The sequence below is a fragment of the Lampetra planeri genome, chromosome 55 (genome assembly GCF_965212315.1).
Source record: "Lampetra planeri chromosome 55, kcLamPlan1.2.h2, whole genome shotgun sequence".
Lineage (NCBI taxonomy): Eukaryota > Metazoa > Chordata > Hyperoartia > Petromyzontiformes > Petromyzontidae > Lampetra > Lampetra planeri.
The window spans coordinates 4,496,504-4,515,925 of record NC_136161.1 but is presented as its reverse complement, the minus strand read 5'-3'; the positions used below and the strand labels follow the sequence as shown (position 1 = coordinate 4,515,925).

At 48.1% G+C, this 19,422-nt stretch overlaps 1 protein-coding gene across 3 annotated transcripts in view; it reads right to left on the bottom strand.

Moving 5' to 3' along the window:
• The window catches only part of LOC144735530 (uncharacterized), a 41,276-nt gene that overhangs the window by 8,373 nt on the left and 13,481 nt on the right, over positions 1–19,422 (bottom strand). Inside the window, exons 1-4 of one of the 3 annotated variants that reach the window (XM_078617945.1) lie at positions 11,069–11,358; positions 9,128–9,221; positions 7,478–7,583; positions 3,979–4,113 (exon numbers count right to left, since the gene is read on the bottom strand). The exons of 1 other annotated variant lie outside the window; for it this stretch is intronic. In XM_078617945.1, the coding sequence (XP_078474071.1) occupies positions 3,979–4,113; positions 7,478–7,583 (241 nt within the window). In that variant the 5' untranslated portion in view covers positions 9,128–9,221; positions 11,069–11,358. Of the gene's footprint in view, positions 1–3,978; positions 4,114–7,477; positions 7,584–9,127; positions 9,222–11,068; positions 11,359–19,422 lie in introns of those variants that run through there. One more of the 3 variants, XM_078617944.1, reaches the window with a different exon arrangement.

Below are 19,422 nucleotides of genomic sequence, written 5' to 3'. Positions count from 1 at the left end.
TACCTGGTAAGGCCCACTGAGCTATGTAGCTCCATTTCAGGCCTGGCTATTACAAATGACAACAGTAAAGTCACGTAGAAGGGAAATAATAAAAATAAAATATAATAAAATAATTCTCACGACGTTTCGGCTACAACGCAAGCAGCCATCCTCAGGTGAAGAATGAGGACGGCTGCTTGCGTTGTAGGCGAAACGTCGTGAGAATTATTTTATAATGTTTTGTTTTTATTATTTTATTATTTCCCTTCTACGTGACTTTACCGAAAGAACCAAGAAGATGAATCCCTGCAGTCACGAAAGCTTTAAATCGAAATGACAACAACTCAACCAAGTGGCTTATCATCAACACGTGGCAATGTATAGCAGCGGACAGACACACTCAATGCGTGACGTTGATTCTAAATATGGAGGGGAAAATCCACGAGGCCAAGGGGCGAGAGAGAGAGACCCGCGAACTCAAAAATATACAGCAGGCGTCAAAGAGAGTCGGGATCGAACCCACAACCTCTCCTACATACCAGGTGAGAAAGATAACATCTTCTTTGATTTATTCGGTCAAGCCACGTAGGTAGAAAAAAATAATAGTTCACGACGTTTCGATCGCCACACAAGCAATCGTCTTCAGGTGGGAGAGAGCTCGAAATGTCGTGATCTATTATTTTTTCTAACTACATGACTTTACCGTAAGAACCAAAGAGTATGGATTCCTGCAGTCACGAAAGCTTCAAATCCAGAAAGGTAACATCTCCCAGCCACCGCGGCGTTCCAATTCACAATTTGCGACCCGCCGGTTTCCGGTAATCGCGAGTTGTAGTACGTAGTGCCGTGACCACCGATACCGGGGGAGGTGCGTGCACAGAATGTTGCTACTACATTTGAAACCGTCTGCCAAGATGAGGCACACATTCCTCTAGGCTGCCCGCTGTGTCCTCAGTCTCGCAGTGAACCCCCGCTCTGAACTCGCTACCTGTGCATTTTTATTAAATCCTTTATATTAAGTTCACTTGCTTGCTTGCTTGCGTGCTTACGACCGTGCAAATCTTTCGGTCGTTTTTTAACCCACTTCTCGTGATCCAATCGAGCTGACATTTTGCACACAGACTCGTTGTGCGTGACAATGCATTTTCGTGAAATTTATTTTCCAAAATTTTCAACATTTTAGGAAATTTTTTTTATATTTAATTACCAATTGCTTAATGGTGGCAGGCAATCATCTGACCCATAGGTGGCAGCCATCTCAAGCCAGAGGACGAGAGGACTCTAGCCGCCCGTTTCAAAGACCAATGTGGGCTGGCACGCATATAAAGGATTTATAGTGAAAAACTTTGTTTTTACGGGTTAATTTTTTACTCCATACCGTGCGTACTCACAGTCGTGTTGGTATAAACGAGTCGACGGTGATTTCCATTATTTAAAAAGAACGCGAATGCAAATTGGGGAAAGCGTTTGGGGCTAGCGCTATACCCCACCCCCAGTGCTAAGGTGATAACGAACTGCACGGTGTCGTCGTCAAATCATCATCATCATCATCGCCTTTACAATGTATTATTTATTGTAGTCATTGTTATTAAACAATTACCATTTGGCAACAATTATCCCCGGGTTTGTGACTTCACTCCGGTATTTTCTCTTATAATCAACACCGCCCACTACCTAGCGCAGGGATCGGCCAACCTTTCGAAGACAAAGAAGGGCCATTTGTTGTTGTTGCCCTATTTGTTTTTGAAAATAGGTTTTCCCCTTTTTCCTGGAAACAAAACACCAAACTGAAACCTTTTACAAGGAATCATGTCTTGCATTAACCACAATACTTGTGGTCAGAATGCAAACAAAAAACGTAACTGGTAATATGATGCATCGTCTTTGAAACGGATTGGTCCACACCAGAGACAGCTTTCTTTTGAGCCTAGTCTCAAAACGGTGTTAGACCAGAGGACGCCAAATGCTGTTTTTGTCTATGACCAAAACATTGTTTGGAGAGAGAGCCGCATAACACACACAAGCTGAGGAGCAACTTTGTATACCTACACAGACACAGCGGCGGGTATACAGCAGACGACAACAACAACACTCCATTCTCTGAGTGGCCAGTCTCATTACTGCGTCACCACGGCACCTGCACAAGCTCTTAAAGGCTAAATTTCGATTTAAAGCTTTCGTGACTGCAGGGATTCATCTTCTTGGTTCTTTCGGTAAAGTCACGTAGAAGGGAAATAATAAAAATAAACAGGTCTGTCGGAAAGACAGACCTGTTCTTCACCTGAGGACGGCTGCTTGCGTTGTGGCCGAAACGTCGTGAGAATTATTTAATGATGTTTTATTTTTATTATTTCATTATTTCCCTTCTACGTGACTTTACCGAAAGAACCAAGAAGACTCTTAAAGGCTATTTTATATTTATTAGAAGGCCTATTATTCACCCTTCCTTGATTTTAACATCGTAGATGCTTTGCATTTTTTTTTTGTAACAACATTCGGATTAAAAAAATCATAATCGACAATAGGCGATGGAATAAACTTAATAAAAGTAAAATCAAAATAAAATAAAAATCCCGACGTTTCGGAGGCAACACAAGCTTCCGTCTTCAGGTGGAACCGTCACAGCACGATTGCTGTATCAAGTGCGGCATCTCTTTAGGAAGGCCAGCGTCTCGAGAAGCTGTGACTTCTTGTCTCGTTGTCTGTTAAAAACTCTAACAAATAGGTGGAATTTCGCGATTTTTATTTTTATTTTATTAATTTTAATTTTTTACCTACGTGACTTTACCGAAAAAACCTAAGAATATGAATAGGAATAAACTTGCGTCTATTTTCAGTAGTTTTCTGACCCCCGCCCGCCTTCATTATTCTTTAACAACACGGGGGCTGTGACCGTTACGTTGTCGTCAACAAAGACATTCCCCAGTGACCCCCATAATTCAACCTGCCACATCACGTTTTAAGATGCAAGGGGTTTTTAAACACCCCCCAAGCCGTCGGTTTCCCCCACCCCTTTCACGAGCGCCTGCACGACACAGCGTCCGGACGTCATGTGGCCTAGTCCCGCACATGCTCGTCGCTGGCCGTGGTCTATCCGCTGCTGGATGAAAGCCTCGCCTGTCTTGGACGTGGCCTGACGCGCACGTGCGCGGAGCGAGGTTCAATCCCCGTGTCAATATTTTGCACGATTGATTTCACCGGAGGTGGTGGCTGAGTCGGGCGGAGGAGGGTTTTAGACACTTATTTTTTTGACACAACACGACCAAACCCAAAATTACAATTCACAACGTGAAATCTACCCTCTGTTTCATGTAATTACAAAAGTGCACTTTTCATCTTTTAAACCATTTTAGCGTTTTGTCTACTGCTCTCTCATTTTGTTCAACTCTTTTCTCAGAAGCGACCTGGCCTTCAAAAAGTTATAGCTCAACAAAGCGGCTTATCGTCATCATCATCGTGCGAATTTATAGCTGCAGAGTGCACAATTATAATCACAGGTAAGTCTACATCCGGCTACGCAGTGCAAAGTATATTAAAGGTAAGCGAATCACGAAAAAATATATATGAATAAAACTCAACTATCCATATTTTTACCAGGTAAGACCCAAAGTATAGGAAAGGTAAGCTAATAATAAAAAAAATACATACAAATATAACTTTTTCTTTTTACCAGATAAGACCTGCTGAGCTACTGTCATCTGTGATGGTGACCCTGGCCATCACAGATGACAAGCTCAACAAAGCGGCTTATCATCATCACCACTTGGAAATTCATAGCGGAAGCCAAACACCTCTTAAAACGCGTGACATCGATTCTAAACGTGGAGGGGGGGGGGGGGTGAAAAAAAACCCGGAGAGAAACGCAACCTGGGCGGCATATTACAAAACGATGCATCTGCCAGGGTCGGTATCGAGCCCACGACATCCTGCGTACCAGGGCGAGGGACGGAGCGAACGCCTCGCCGCGTATTCTCCGCGGCACGACGGGGGCGGACTCACCTTGTCCGACGATCCTCGGCGACAACTCCGCGTCGATGAAGCTGCGATCCCTGGCGGCGAGGAATCCGTGAGAACTTCCCGCCGCCTCCGGCCTCACCCTGGCTCCCTCGGCTTTAATCATCGTCAAATCCTGCGCTGTAATTTGTGTGCGTGTGTGTGTAAAGTAAAAACAAAAAACATTTAAGCACAATCGTTATACGATAAATGGGAGGTCTAATACGGGGGGGGTCAGGGGATCGGCAATCCAACCAGCAAGAAGAAGAGCCATTTTTTTCCGTCATTCGGTACGATAAAAAGGGTGGACCGCGACGGAATCAACGATTTTTACCGATACTAAAGAATCAGCTGAAAGGTGGGGGTGGCGGGGTGGGGGGGGGGCGTGTAAGATCGTTACTTTGATCCACGGATCGATTGGCGACGAATCGACACGGCGGTTAAAACGCGTAAACCACGACCAGCCCCGTATTTTTAAATCCTTTATATTAAGTTCGCTTGCTTGCTTGCGCGCTTACGACCGTGCAAATCTTTCGGTCGTTTTTTAACCCACTTCCCCTGATCCAATCGAGCTGACATTTTGCACACAGACTCGTTGTGTGTGACAATTTATTTTCGTGAATTTTTTTTCTCCAAAATGTTACACTTTTTAGGAAAAAATAAATTATATTTAATTACCAATTGCTTAATGGTGGCAGGCAATCATCTGACCCATAGGTGGCAGCCATCTCAAGCCAGAGGACGAGAGGACTCTAGCCGCCACGCATATAAAGGATTTTTTGTGAAAAACTTTGTTTTTATGGGTTAATTTTTTTTTACGTTTGTTTATGGACAGATCGTCAATTATCCAAGCAGGGGTGGGGGCACCGGATTTTCAAAAACGCCCGATAATCGCTAAATCGTCACGATTTAAAATTGCTGCACATTCTTGCATGACATTGTTGAAGGTGTGTGTGTGTATATGTGGTTGTTTTGAATGTTTTCAATTTGTAGACCGTGTGAAATTCGCATAAACATACAAATAGACAAATAATAAAGATCCTACTTTAAAAAGTGACTATTTACTGTACCGTACTTACCACTCCAATCTCGAAGACTCTGCATATCACGGGGTGATGTATATATACGTGCGGCATTTTCATTGTCTAAGTTGTTGTACGTCGTGTTTAATGTAACACTGAAATCAAGCGTAGCTACTTGTTTTGTGATGCTACACGGTGCCGATCGCTGGACTGGTTACAGCTTTTGGAGCGGATTTGCCGGATCGTACCGGGACCGCAGCCGTATAATGTTAGAAGCCGGATAATCGATGGTCAACTGTATTTCAAGAACTGCAATGCAATGTGAATAACGGTCCTGAGAAAACACTCCTGCGATCGCGTCGAATGAGGATTCCCTGTACCTGGGCTCTGCTCTAAAAACAAAAAAAACAAAGCAGAGCCCTTGTTCTGGCCAAACCTAGATCTAGGCCCGAAGTGAGCTGTTCCTAGGCTAACTATTTAACTAATCATTAAAATACGAAATAGACATCGCAGCGATACACTCCGCTGCTCCTGGCTTGAACATCTGAATGTGAAATGATAGTTGTTGCTCTGCATCTGCATCAGCCATACGACAAGAAGAAAACAATTTTATTTTTTATTTTATCAGGTAAGGCCCCACACTGAGCTGCTGTTTAGTATCTCTTTTTTCAGAAACGACCCTGGCCAATAACAATTATAGCTCAATTAAGTGGCTTTTCATCATCATCATCGTGTGGAAATGTATAGCAAGAGCCAAATACTCTAAACGCATTTTTATACGTGCGGAGAAAGAAAGAAAAAAAACGGAGGACCCGGAGAAAAATCCACACGACTATGGAGAGAGAGAAACATGCAAACTCCAAATATACAACAGGCATCAGGGTCGGGATTGAAACCACAACCTCCTGCGAGGTCGTTAACATCTCCACGGGAAGGGAGAGAGAGAGACGCAAACTCCAAATATACAGCAGACAGTGTCAGGGTCGGGATGGAACCCACGACCTCCGGTGTTCCAGGCGAGGAAGTTAACATTAATGTTAACTGGTCGTTAAGATGTTCTGTAAGTTTGCGGCTGTGCTTTCCTGCATTTGTTATCGTTGACATTACAAATAAATGAACACATACATAAAAGGAGGACACCGATGAGACGGGCAAGCCTCACTTGAGACAAATCACGAGGTTCAAGTGGTAAAGATGTAGCCGGTGTGTTAGCTCAACTGTGATGAACTGGTTGCTACGTGTAAGCCAGGTGCGTGTTTTTAAAATTATTATTACGATTCAAGTGAATGCAATGGTGACCAGGGATTGGACCCTGAGGCCCCACGAACCCGGCGACCCGAGTTCGATTCCCACTGACGGCCAACACCCCCAGTGACGATTATCTGAACCTGGTCCCGGGCCTCCCCTAGGTCGACTCAGCCTCAAATGAGTACCCGGTACAGTGTGTAGTAAACATCGCCACTGGGGAGACAAAGGCGGTCGGGCGTGGTGCTGGCCACCCAGCCCCCCCCCGCGTGCCGCGTCCGCCTTGATAGGTGTTCGCGAACAGCACTTGCTCCAAGTCTGGTAAGGCTATATCGGGGGATCTTTGTGTCTGCGGACTTTTGAATGAAAGTTTTTGCCCGTTTCACAATCCCCACCACCTCTCCACGCCATCCTAGTGCTCAGCTGTTGTGGGAGGCTACCCCTCCCCCCTCCCTTCAGAGCACGACGCAGAGTCACTACTTTGTTACAGTAGAATCCCCTCTTAACGACCACCACTGTTCACGACTAATCGCTTGACGATGGGCCTCCATAGAGCACAATGTGTAGTGTATAGTAGTGTCCTGTATAGTAGTGTCCTGTATAGTAGTGTAGTGTATAGTGGTGTAGAGTAGAACCCCTCTTAACAACTACCCATTAACGACTAATCGCTTAACGATGGGCCTCTATAGAGCCCAATGTGTAGTGGTGTATAGTGTAGTGTATAGTAGTGTATAGTGTAGTGTATAGTAGTGTAATGTATAGGAGTGTAGTGCCTCCTTAGAGCCCAGTGTGTTCGCTTAACGACCATTCCGCTGTTAACGACGGGCTGTTGTAGGTAGAGTAAATATTAATGCATCGATTAAGCACGTTCCTTTAAACATTACGTGCTTATGATGTTAGTATGTTTACGTATTAATATCCATCGTTTAAATATTTGAAAGTACGTTCCTTGGGTGAAGAAGGGGGTAACTTTCGTTGCCATCGGAACGAATTAAGCCTTTAACCGCCGTATTTCCTATATACTCGCCGTGCGAACAAAATCGCTCGACGACCTGTTTCGTGGGAACCAATTAGCGTTGTTAAGAGTAGGGGGCTCTGATGTAGTAGTTTTTGTTGTTGTTGTTGTTGTCTATTTAGCCATCGGGTGTCCCTTCCTCCCCCCCCCACCACCACCAACTCCTCGAAAGGTTTCACGGATGGGGACGAGAGGGAGGACCGGGCAGCACCGCCGATCTCACCAGCGTCGTCGTCTTCCGGCCTCTCCATCGAGTTGGGCCACATCCCGAGGCCACCGGTCTCGTCCTTCTCTCGTTTGATGAACGGCAATTGAATGTGCGAAGCCATCTGGCCGGGGAGGGGCGGGGGGGGGTGAGCGAGCAAGCCAAAAATTAAAAGCGAAAAAAAAATTATACCAATTTCGACATCCGATTCGATGTTCCACACACACACACACACACTCGCTCGCTCGCTCGGGGTTCTCCCCCCGCTGTCTTATCCGCTCCACGCGGGAACGGTGTGTTGTGCGGCCGAAATTCCGCTTTCTCCCCGAAATTTGCGCTGCCGTGCGGTTTTGAGTTCACGCGGCGTGCGGCTACGCGGTCGGGTGCGGGACCTACAACACCTTGGGCTGTGTGCGCACCGTGTGTGTGTACTACTCGGCAGGTGGCTGTCATACAGAGATACACACAGATAGACAGATACATACAAAGATCCCCTGTATAGGCTTAACAGGCTGTAGGGGCAAGTGCTGTTAGTGAGCACCTACGAAGGCAGAAAAGGCTTACGAGGGGGTGGGTGGCCAGCACCATGCCAGGCCGCCTTATAGATACATACACACACATACACACAGAGATACATAAATACACACACACATATATAGAGATACACAGAGATACACGCAGAGTTATGAAGATCCACAGAGATACAACACTATGTACTGTGTACTACTCGGCAGGCAGCTTTTATACATATACAACAGCTGCCATTGGCAGTGATGTCACCACGGCGCTTGTGCCAGGCTATGTGCGCATTAAGGCCACGTGAAGTGTCGAACGCCCGCTGGCAGGATATCACGGGAAAGACCCCGGTGCCATGGGTCAATTGACTGAGACGACTGGCCGATGCACCACCTGTGCCCCCTATTGTGCCAACTTGCTGTTTTAGCCACCCGGCGCTCCGCTTGTTGTTCTGAGCGTCGCTCCTCCGCCCTCAGTTGTTGTTGGAGGGCGACTGCCTCCAACTGCCCAGCAGCGTCCTTCACGAGCCTCCTCCACAGAAGCCGATCTTGACACCGCTGGTACCAGTCATCGGCAAGCCCACTGAGCTCTACATCCTCTTGTACTACATCACTCCATCTCTACACTAGCCCGTGCCGTGCCCGTTTTGCCTCTTCGATCCGGCTAAACAAAAGCTGTTTAGGCATGTGGTGGCTGGGCATACAGGCTACACGACCCAGCCAATGCAGCCTTGCCTGCCGGAGGAGTTCACCGATGGGACTTTGTCCAGATCTTTCAAGGATTTGTAAGCTTACACAATCCAGCCTGGTTAAACCCAGGATGGATCATAGGTAGGCCAGTCGAAATGTTTCTAACCGGCGAAGGTGTTACATTAGGGGGTTCCATGTTTCACAACCATAGAGAAGGGAGGGCATGACTATGGCCGAGAAGACCTGAAGCTTCGTGTGAAGTGACAGACCAGGTAGCTTCCACAAAGCATTACGCAGCCGATAAGATAATGCCGCTTGAGTGATTCGGAGCGAGACCTCTGCTGTCAAACCGGGGCCGGTCATAAGCAGACTGCCCAGGTATGGGAACCTATCCACTCTCTCCACAACTACTATATCACCAATGGGGAGCTGAAGGGGTGGAGTGTTTGGTGGCACAAAATACCCAGGCAGGTGCTTCGTTTTGGTGGAGCTGATGGTAAGACCCCACCTCTTAGGGGCACACTCCAGGTTCAGCAGCAGCACCTCCAACTCCTCCTCTAAGTGAGCATCAATCACCAGATCATGATCATACATAACATGGTTGACAAATAGGGAGCCATCCCTCGACCGCACCTGGGCATCGATGAGCCTCCCATTGTATCTGTACCAGATGGAAATTCCTCCGGTACAGCCATGCAAAGCTTCTCAAACTACGCGGCCAAAATAGATGTTAAATAATGTGGGAGCCAGAGGACATCCTTGTCGCACCTCAAGGTGAACAGGGAATGGCTCAGACTCCCGGCCACGTAGTTTTACCCAGGCCTGCTCACCATCATGAAGGTCCTTGATGATTGTGAGCAGAGAGTCAGGGACTCCGAAAGCGCAAAGAACAACCCAGAGCCCAGGCCTACTGATGGTATCAGAGGCCTTGACCAGGTCACCAAAACAGAGATGTAGATCCTGTTGGAATTCCCTACGCCGGACAGAAAATATGGCATCTGTGCAGGACCGCCCTTTCCTGGTCCTGTATAAATGCCACAGATAAAACAAAGACAAAGGTTCAACGTGTAGCCTGTAACAGCCTATTGGGGGCAAGTGCTGTTAGTAGCGAGTAGCAGCAGCGCCTATGAACACACAAAGACAAAGGTCCCCTGTGTAGCCTTTAACAGACTGCTGGGGCAAGTGCCTCTGAACACACAAAGACAAAGGTCCCCCGTGTAGCCTGTAACAGACTGCTGGGGCAAGTGCCTATGAACACACAAAGACAAAGGTCCCCCGTGTAGCCTGTAACAGACTGCTGGGGCAAGTGCTGTTAGTAGCGAGTAGCAGCAGCGCCTATGAACACACAAAGACAAAGGTCCCCCGTGTAGCCTGTAACAGCCTATAGGGGGCAAGTGCCTATGAACCAAGACAAAGGTCCCCCGTGTAGCCTCTAACAGCCTATTGGGGGCAAGAGCCTATGAACACACAAAGACAAAGGTCCCCCGTGTAGCCTCTAGCAGACTGTAGGGGCAAGTGCCTATGAACAAAGACAAAGGTCCCCCGTGTAGCCTCTAACAGCCTGTAGGGGCAAGTGCCTATGAACACACAAAGACAAAGGTCCCCCGTGTAGCCTCTAACAGCCTATTGGGGGCAAGTGCCTATGAACACACAAAGACAAAGGTCCCCCGTGTAGCCTCTAGCAGACTGTAGGGGCAAGTGCCTATGAACACACAAAGACAAAGCTCCCCCGTGTAGCCTCTAGCAGACTGTAGGGGCAAGTGCCTATGAACACACAAAGACAAAGCTCCCCCGTGTAGCCTCTAACAGCCTATAGGGGGCAAGTGCCTATGAACACACAAAGACAAAGCTCCCCCGTGTAGCATCTAACAGCCTATAGGGGGCAATTGCCTATGAACACACAAAGACAAAGCTCCCCCGTGTAGCCTCTAACAGCCTATAGGGGGCAAGTGCCTATGAACACACAAAGACAAAGGTCACCCGTGTAGCATCTAACAGCCTATAGGGGGCAAGTGCCTATGAACACACAAAGACAAAGCTCCCCCGTGTAGCATCTAACAGCCTATAGGGGGCAAGTGCCTATGAACACACAAAGACAAAGGTCACCCGTGTAGCCTGCGGTGGCCGGCACCTCCTGTAACCACAGTGAATGCAGCACGAACGAGACATGGGGAGTGAATCCAACCTCCTGTAACAGCGGAGGGAAGTGTAAATTCACTTCTTTGTGACCACAGTGAGAGTGAATCCGACGCGTCGTATCCACAAACGGAGCACAGTGCGAGCGATCGAACGCGGATCCGACTCTTCGTAAACCACGGCGAGCTCGGTGGGAGCCATCGAATGTTTGTAAACCACAGGGAGAGAGAAGGGAGCAAATCGTGAAGTGATAACGTGAATCAAGAACCTCTCTCCGAGTCGTTTCTTCGCGCCCACAGCCGCCGTAGCCGCCGCTGACTTCTTCCACAAAGGAAGACGATGGATGAGGAGGTGGTGGTGGTATAGAGAGAGGAAGAGGAGGTGGAGGAGGAGAAGGAGGTGGAGAAGGAGGTGGTGATGGAGGCCTGTGGGAAGCCGCGCGCCTTTCAGGGGCCGAGGCGACTCGATGTTCGGTACAAGACGCGCCCGAGGGGACGGCAGCGACTCGGGCGAGAAAAGGGGGCGTGGCCGATGACGTCAGCGGTGACGTCGGCGGGGAGGAGGGGGGGGGTGGGGGCGGAGCTTGGGTTGTAGATGGGGGACAAGACGACGCGGTTCAGAGAGAGGTTTTTAGTGCGGTGGTGGGGGGGGGGGTGTGCGGGGTGGGGCTGTGTGGGGGGGTGTGGGGGGGGGTGTGGGGGGGGGAATTGTGTGGGGGGGGTTGTGTGTGTGGGGGGGGGTGTGGGGGGGTTGTGTGGAGGGGGGTTGTGGGGGGTGTGGGGGGGGGTGTGTGGGGGGGGTGTGTGGGGGGGGGTGTGTGGGGGGGTTGTGTGTGTGTGGGGGGGGGTGTGTGGGGGGGTGTGTGGGGGGGTGTGTGGGGGGGGGTGTGTGGGGGGTGGGGGGGTGTGTGTGGGGGGGGGGTGTGTGGGGGGGGGTGTGGAGGGGAGGTTGTGTGTGTGGGGGGGGGTGTGTGGGGGGGGGTGTGGGGGGGGGTGTGTGGGGTGGGTTGTGTGTGGGGGGGGGGTGTGTGGGGGGGGTGTGTGTGGGGGGGGGTGTGTGGGGGGGGGGTGTGTGGGGGGGGGATTGTGTGGGGGGGTTGTGTGGGGGGGGGGGTGTGTGGGGGGGTTGTGTGTGAGTGTAGGGAGCGGTGGTGTAGCGGTGAGCGCTACGCTAAGAAACCCGGGGTTCGACTCCCGCTCACGGCCAACACTACCAGTGACGATTATCTGAGCCGCTCCCGGGCCTCCCCTAGGTCGACCCAGCCTCAAATGAGCACCCGGTGCCGTGCGTGCGGTAAATATCGTCCCTGGGGAGACAAAGGCGGCCCGGCGTGGTGCTGGCCACCCACCCCCCTCGTGCACTTGCCCCAACACTCTGTTGGTGCTTACTCATACTCTTAGTTTTTTCGGTAAAGTCGTCATGTAGGTAAAAAATGAAATTAAAATTAATAAAAATCAAATAATAAAAAATAATAAATCACGAAAAATGAAATTAAAATTAATTAAAGTAATAAACATTTATTAAAATAATAAAAATCACGACGTTTCGGAGGCAACACAAGTCTCCGTCATCAGGTGGTACCGTCACAGCCAGATTTGCTGTATCACTTGATACACTTGATACAGCAAATCTGGCTGTGACGGTCCCACCTGATGACGGAGACTTGTGTTGCCTCCGAAACGTCGTGATTTTTATTATTTTAATTAATTTTAATTTCATTTTTCACCTACGTGACTTTACCGAATAAACTAAGAGTATGAATCCTTGCAGTCACGAAAGCTTCAAATCTAGAAACTCTGTTAGTGGTGTGGCAGAGACGTGCAAGACTGCCCTGCATGACATCTTCACGACCGTCTGGACCACAGGACGGAGCTCCACGGGATTTGGAAGGATGCCCTTGGCGTAACAACTACAGGGGGCCATCTCTCCTCTCAGTGTCAAGGGTTATTCAACATCACCTTGCCAAGGCGGCAACGTTGAGGAGAGGCTTGCGGAGCCCCCAGTGTGGATTTGAGACCTAGGCGGTCCTGCCCGGGTGCCATATTCTCTGCCCGTCCGCTATACAGCAGAGGTGGAGGGAATTCCAACAAGACCTAACATTTCGATTTAAAGCTTTCGTGACGGCAGGGATTCATCTTCTTGGTTCTTTCGGTAAAGTCACGTAGAATGGAAATAATAAAATAATAAAAATAAACCAATAAAATAATTCTCACGACGTTTCGGCCACAACGCAAGCAGCCGTCCTCAGGTGGAGAACAGGTTTGTCGAGAAGCCACATGCACACAAGACTGAAGACTGTCTTCTCGACAGACCTGTTCTCCACCTGAGGACGGCTTCTTGCGTTGTGGCCGAAACGTCGTGAGAATTATTTTATGATGTTTTATTTTTTATTATTTCCATTCTACGTGACTTTACCGAAAGAACCAAGAAGAAGACCTAACATCTCTGCTTTATTGATCTGGTCAAGGCCTCTGATACCACCAGTAGGCCTGGGATCTGGGTTGTTCTTCGCGCTTTTGAAGTCCCTGACCCTCTGCTCACAATCATTAAGGGCCTTCATGATGGTGGGCAGGCCCGGGTAAAACGTGGCTGGGAGTCGGAGCCATTCCCTGTTCACCTTGGGGTGCGACCGGGATTGTCTTCTGGCTCCCATATTATTTAGCCATATTTTCTGTCCGGTGTAGTGGCTCATCGTCATGTGGAAATTTATAGCAGCCAAATACTCTCAACGCACGTTTCTAAATGTGGAGGGAAAAACCAGAGGACCCGGAGAAAAATCCACACGACCACGGGGAGAGAGAACATAGAAATTGCAACTATACGGGCAAGTTGGGCTCGAACCCACGACCTCCTGTAAATCAGGCGAGGTAGTTAGCGTCTCGTCACTGCGGTTATTGATCCGATCTGGCCCATACCTTCCAACATTCCGGCCGAGGTGCCTGCAACTGGACCCACACGGGCATTAAACTCGCCCAACATGACTATCCCGAGGGGAGCCTTACATTAGCCACACGCAACACAATCGCACACGCGGGTTCGTGATGACGATAATGGAACAATGACAGTGAAAGCAGTGGAAGAGGTTTATTGATGTGCGAATGCGTATTCGCCTCGTGTCTCGAAACGCTTTTTTCAATGCCCGCCGTATTGCTCACAACTCAACGCAAGGGCAGCAAGCATCAGCATCGACAGAAGGAGCACAGCGATGTGATGATGCGATGCGGCACAAGTTGCTTCCCCAAAAGACGGAATTGAATGCGACACGGCTGAGGAGAAAAGATCACGTCAGACGTGAAAGAACTGCTCAGCCCGGGCTATTAATGCTTTCATATTGTGCATTGCCTTTTGTGCCGTTCGCCTTTTGCCGTTGTTCTCCGGTCAAACACCGGTGGTCAGTCTAGAGTCTAGACCAAGAAGAATGGCCGTCTTTGGTGCTGACCAATCAGTTCCGAGCACAATGCGTACATCATTATCACAGCATGTTTCGGTTGCATTTCCCTTGTACCGTTCATCTTTTTGGCGTTGTTCTCCTGTCTAACACCGATGGTGAGCCGAGACAAAGAAGGATGGCCGTCTCTGGTGCGGCCCAATCAGTTCCGAGGGCAATGCGAACATTTATACACCAAAGCGCGTTCGTTTGCATGTTTGACCATGCGATTGGCGTTGTCTAAACGGTGTTGGAACATCTCGACACCTCCTGCGTATTATTTGCCGGACAGGGGTAATGAAGCATAATTTTTTATATATATAATCTTTCATTCATCAACAAGACGTCCCTTTCTAATGCGTGGGTAACCAAAGCCACGCTAACTTCCGAGCGTGGCTAGTCGCCAATTATTTTCCATACCCGACGTTTATGCGAACAGAACAACTCAAAACCACGTTGCAACTCAACGGCAATGTGTCCCGCGTGTGTGGGGGCCTTTAAAAGATATACAGGTTCTCCAAAAATGTACATACCAATAAGAAAGTCGAATAGTTGTATTGTTATTCGAGGGACTGACACGAAGGTGATGAGACTACGTGCATTGGACTTCTAAGTTTTGGTCTGTTGTGAATATCGATTGGCACTTTATTTTACGCTTCAGGAGAAACCACCACTGTCTGATATGACGACAAGTCCGCCCGTTCAACCGACTTCACACCGTTAGATTTTAGTTTTATCTCTGGTTTTTGTTGTCTTTTGTTATTGTAAAGAAAGTAAAGTCTCCAACTAGCAAAGCAAGGGTCCTTGGAGAACTTACGAACGTCGTAGGTTTTCTCAAGAGTTAAGATTGGTCATCGCGAATGATGGGCGACAATCAGCGTATAAAAGCCAGGCGTTCCATCTGTCCGTTTATCTGTTTATCCATTTGTCCACTTGTCCGTCAAACAAATGATGAGAGTTTTCCGAACCAGTATGATCAATCAAATGATTGTTTCATCCATTATCCAGAAATACGTAACTTTCCACTGATTGAGCATTCATTTAGATTTCGATTTAAAGCTTTCGTGACTGCAGGGATTCATCTTCTTGGTTCTTTCGGTAAAGTCACGTAGAAGGGAAATAATAAAATTAAAAAAATACAACATAAGTGAGAATTGTATTTTATTATGTTGAAATTTTATTATTTTATTATTTCCCTTCTACGTGACTTTACCGAAAGAACCAAGAAGACATTCATTTAGAGTTTTGATAGTTGCGGTTATGGATGGAGGGTGACTTCAAAATATATCTAATGAACTTTGAGGTACAACCCAGCAGTATCTGCACACATGGGGGGGGGGGGGGGGCGGAGAAGAAGACATCTTTGGGGGCGATGGGAGAGGCGCGGTGCGTTCAGAATCCTCTGCAGGAGGTTCGAATTTCGGCGGTCATATAGTCCAGTGGTTCTTAACCTTTACACCGCAGCCTTGCATCCTTTTTGGTTCTCAATCGTTGAATTAAAATGTACAATGTTAATAAGCACATAGAGTATGATGAAATTAAGTATTTTTTTAACTTACGTGCCCGTGCTTAATTTGTGTTTTCGATGATTAACCTTCTAAGATAATCTGGACATGTCTCGCACCCCCAGAAAGGGCATCTTGCAAGCACCGCCAAGGGCTGCGTGCACCCCAGGTTAAGAACCAATGGTCTAATCAATAGCATACAAAAGTTAAGCAACCTAAAGCTTATCAGTTCTATTGCATGCATCCATATTACATTTCCGTCAGTATCTCGAATAAAGCAATGCGCCTATTCAATGTTCTTTCTGGTACATTCATTTTTGGGCACCCTGCGTATGAGTATAACATAGGAGACAGGTTAAGTCAACGGCCCCTTTCTGAAAGAAGGGGGGGGGGGGGAGGGTGTAGAAGAAAAACTCCAAAATAAAATCGGTTTGGGATTAGATCGCGTAAATATAAATGCGTCGTTAAACCCGTCGGGGGGTGGCGGCGGGTTTTTAACGACTCATTTTTATTCACGCGATCTGACACCCCGCAAAAAAGATACCTCTATTATTAATACGGATAATATTGGTCGCGAAAGCCGTCTACCACTACACGTCTTAAACAGAATGAAAGCCGTATTCGGCGAGGTGTGGTCCCGAGGTTTGATGACCGGCCTTCAATGGGTCAGCCCCGCAATACCTACAGGCACCGATCCTCAGTCACTCTCCAACGCGTTGCCTTCTTCCAAGAACTCCTGCCTCTGCATTGAAAAATTATAATACTCCGATTGATGCTCCTGCTGTTGTGGAGTGGCTCATGCAGCCAGCTATGGCTGCAGGGTTTTGGTAGTACATGTTGTTTATGCCATTTATTGTGAAAATTCCGTCACAGTTCCTATGATTGCTTTTTCATTGCTTTCATGGCTTTATTTTGCACTTAGTCACATATTCACTTTAAGATGTTTTTTGTTCATGTTTTTTTTGTTGCGGTTGCACCTGATTCAAGAGCCGAATGGCTCACAGGGCTATACCTAATAAATGAACTTGAACTTGCACTGCGCAGCTCTCAGAGCTTTGGAAGAACGCTTTGCCTTTGTGCTCACGAGGCAAATCAAATTGATACAGTAAATTTTAGCTGTGACGGTCCCACCTGAAGACGGAAACTTGTGTTGCCTCCGAAACGTCGCGATTTAATTGAGTTATTTCCATTTATTATTAAATTATTTGATTATTTTTACCTACGTGACTTTACCGAAAAAACCTAAGGGTATGAATCGTTGCAGTCACGAAAGCTTCAAATCTAGAACAAATCAGAGTCGTTTGAGCCGTTTAAGTCCTGTCTTGAAAACGCACCTCTTTTTCAAAACTGCCCTTCACCCCCTAGTTCTGGCCTTTTGATAAGCCAAACTTAAACGTTTTAAGTTACCGGGTGAAGCCCACCGAGCTACGTTGCTCTGGCTATCACAAATGGCAGCTCAACGAAGTGGCTTCTAACCACGTGGATATGTCTAGCAGCAGCCAAATACTCCGAACGCACGTTCATTCTAAATGTGTGAAAACCAGAGAAACATCCACACGACCACGGGGAGAGAGGAGATACAAACTCTAACTAGAAAGCAGGCATCGTCGGGATCGGAATCGAACCCGTGACCTCCTGTATACCAGGCGAAGTAGTTAAGATCTCATAGCCACCGTGGTTCTGTTAATTTCCTGCTTTCAATATACGGTGACGCATTGGGACGTACGGACGAAATGCAACTTGTTTTTATATTATTATAATTAATCGTATGCTGTGTTTGGCTGCTTAGGAGCAGATCCCATGTTGTCCATAAGAGGTCTTTTTGGGGTTAAACTGCGTAAATAAAAATGTGTCGTTAAACTCGCCACCACCCGTCACAGCCAATTAGTGACATTTGTCACGTAAATAAAACGTGGCCAATTTGTTACTAGTACAACACTAACCGGTTGTGCGTTGGAGAGTAAAACCCACTACAACCTTCACAATTCGAGTAGCCGTGATGTTTCGCCGCCAGTAATTACAACAGCAACCAGCATCATCCAGAATTGTGGAGAAATCCTCCTCCTGTTTCGGCCTCAAATAGAGCAGGGATGGTAAATGTGATGCCTTCACTTGTGAGCAAAATCAGGTGCGAAGATCAGAGGGGAGTATAATACTCCTCGGGATGGCTTTCCCAAAGCCCGAACAAAGCATGAAAAGCCGCATGCACAACTGCTCTCTAACACATGCCCGAGAAAACGCCATTTAAAATCACACTGCAGAGTAAAACCTCGTCATTTCGGCATTTGATCGTTCTGAATTGGGGATAATTCGGCACGGCTGTCCTTTCGGCATATTAGTAATTTGCCACGAGCCGAATTGCCGTACCGAATGGTCCAATTTCGGCATAGCGCGTTAAGAGCGCCGCCGCGAGCCACGACCAAAAACAACGACTCGGCCCGTTGGAGCGTTAGTGCAGACCTGTCGCTCTGGGCATCACCTTGTTTATGTGCACTCCGTGCAAGCCAAGCCTCTCAGAAATGTCGTCTACGGCCAAATCAAGAAGTAATGGAAAGGGACTGAAGTATAAATCCCTTGGTGTGTGAGACAAATCCAAAGCTTTGGATAAAATGGATGCGGGAGGTGGGTGGGTGTGTCAATGAGTATGGTGCGTGAAGACTGTAGGAGCAAGTGCTGTTAGCGAGCACCTATAAAGGCCGGCACGATACACGAGGAGATGCGGTGGCTAGCACCACGCCCGGCCGCCTTCGTTTCCCCAGTGGCGATGTTTACTACACACCGCTACACCAGGTACTCATTTGACGCTGAGTCGACCTAGGGGAGGCCCAGGACCGGTTCAGATAATCGTCACTGGTTTTGGCCGTTTTGGCCGTGAACCGCACCCGAGTTTGGAAAACTAATTTGGGAAACATTTTTATAGGGGCAGGAGGCACTGGGGAGTACCTTTGTACATAATTCGGAATATTGGATAACTCGGCAAGGCCAGGGCCCCATGTGTGTCGAATTAACAAGGGTTTACTGTAGTTCCCTATCATCACGACAGAAGATCATTCAATCAGACCTCAGCCCCGACGGAAAGCACTTGGCCTCCTCATCGTGCGATTCAACAGAAGCTTTGCGGGATTTACCAAAAGGCACTTGAAAGGCCGTGGTGTCAGTAGGGGGGGGGGGGGCTTTGCGATGAACACATTTTGACATTTTACAGCAGCAAAAAAAAACCAGACCGGTCACACTGACCCCTCGGAACCGCTGAACAGTTGGGCATGGCACCATCACCCCCAACGGTCTTACGTTTTCAAAACGTCTCTCCTCTCTCCTGAAAACTCCCATCGCGTTCTCTGCATGCGCACGGAGAATCGTTTGCCTTCCTTCAACCCCTTCCCGCCCGCACCCTCCGATTAGCGGGGTCGGCCACGTAGGGTGCAAAAGAAGTCCAACGTTCGTACATACGACTCATTTCTTTAGAACTGCTCATTTGTGTTTAGTTGTGTTGTTCCTTTCCCCTTGCCCGCCCGCACCACCTCCGATTAGCGCGGTTGGTCACGCACGTCGGCGAAAGGAGCTCAACGCACGCACCTACCTACCTACCCACGTCGCACGTGCGACTTACTCACGGGCATGCGTCCGAGCGTGCGCCTCCAAGAGGAAACGCTGGAAGAACCCCTTCCCGCACTCCTCGCACGAGTGCGG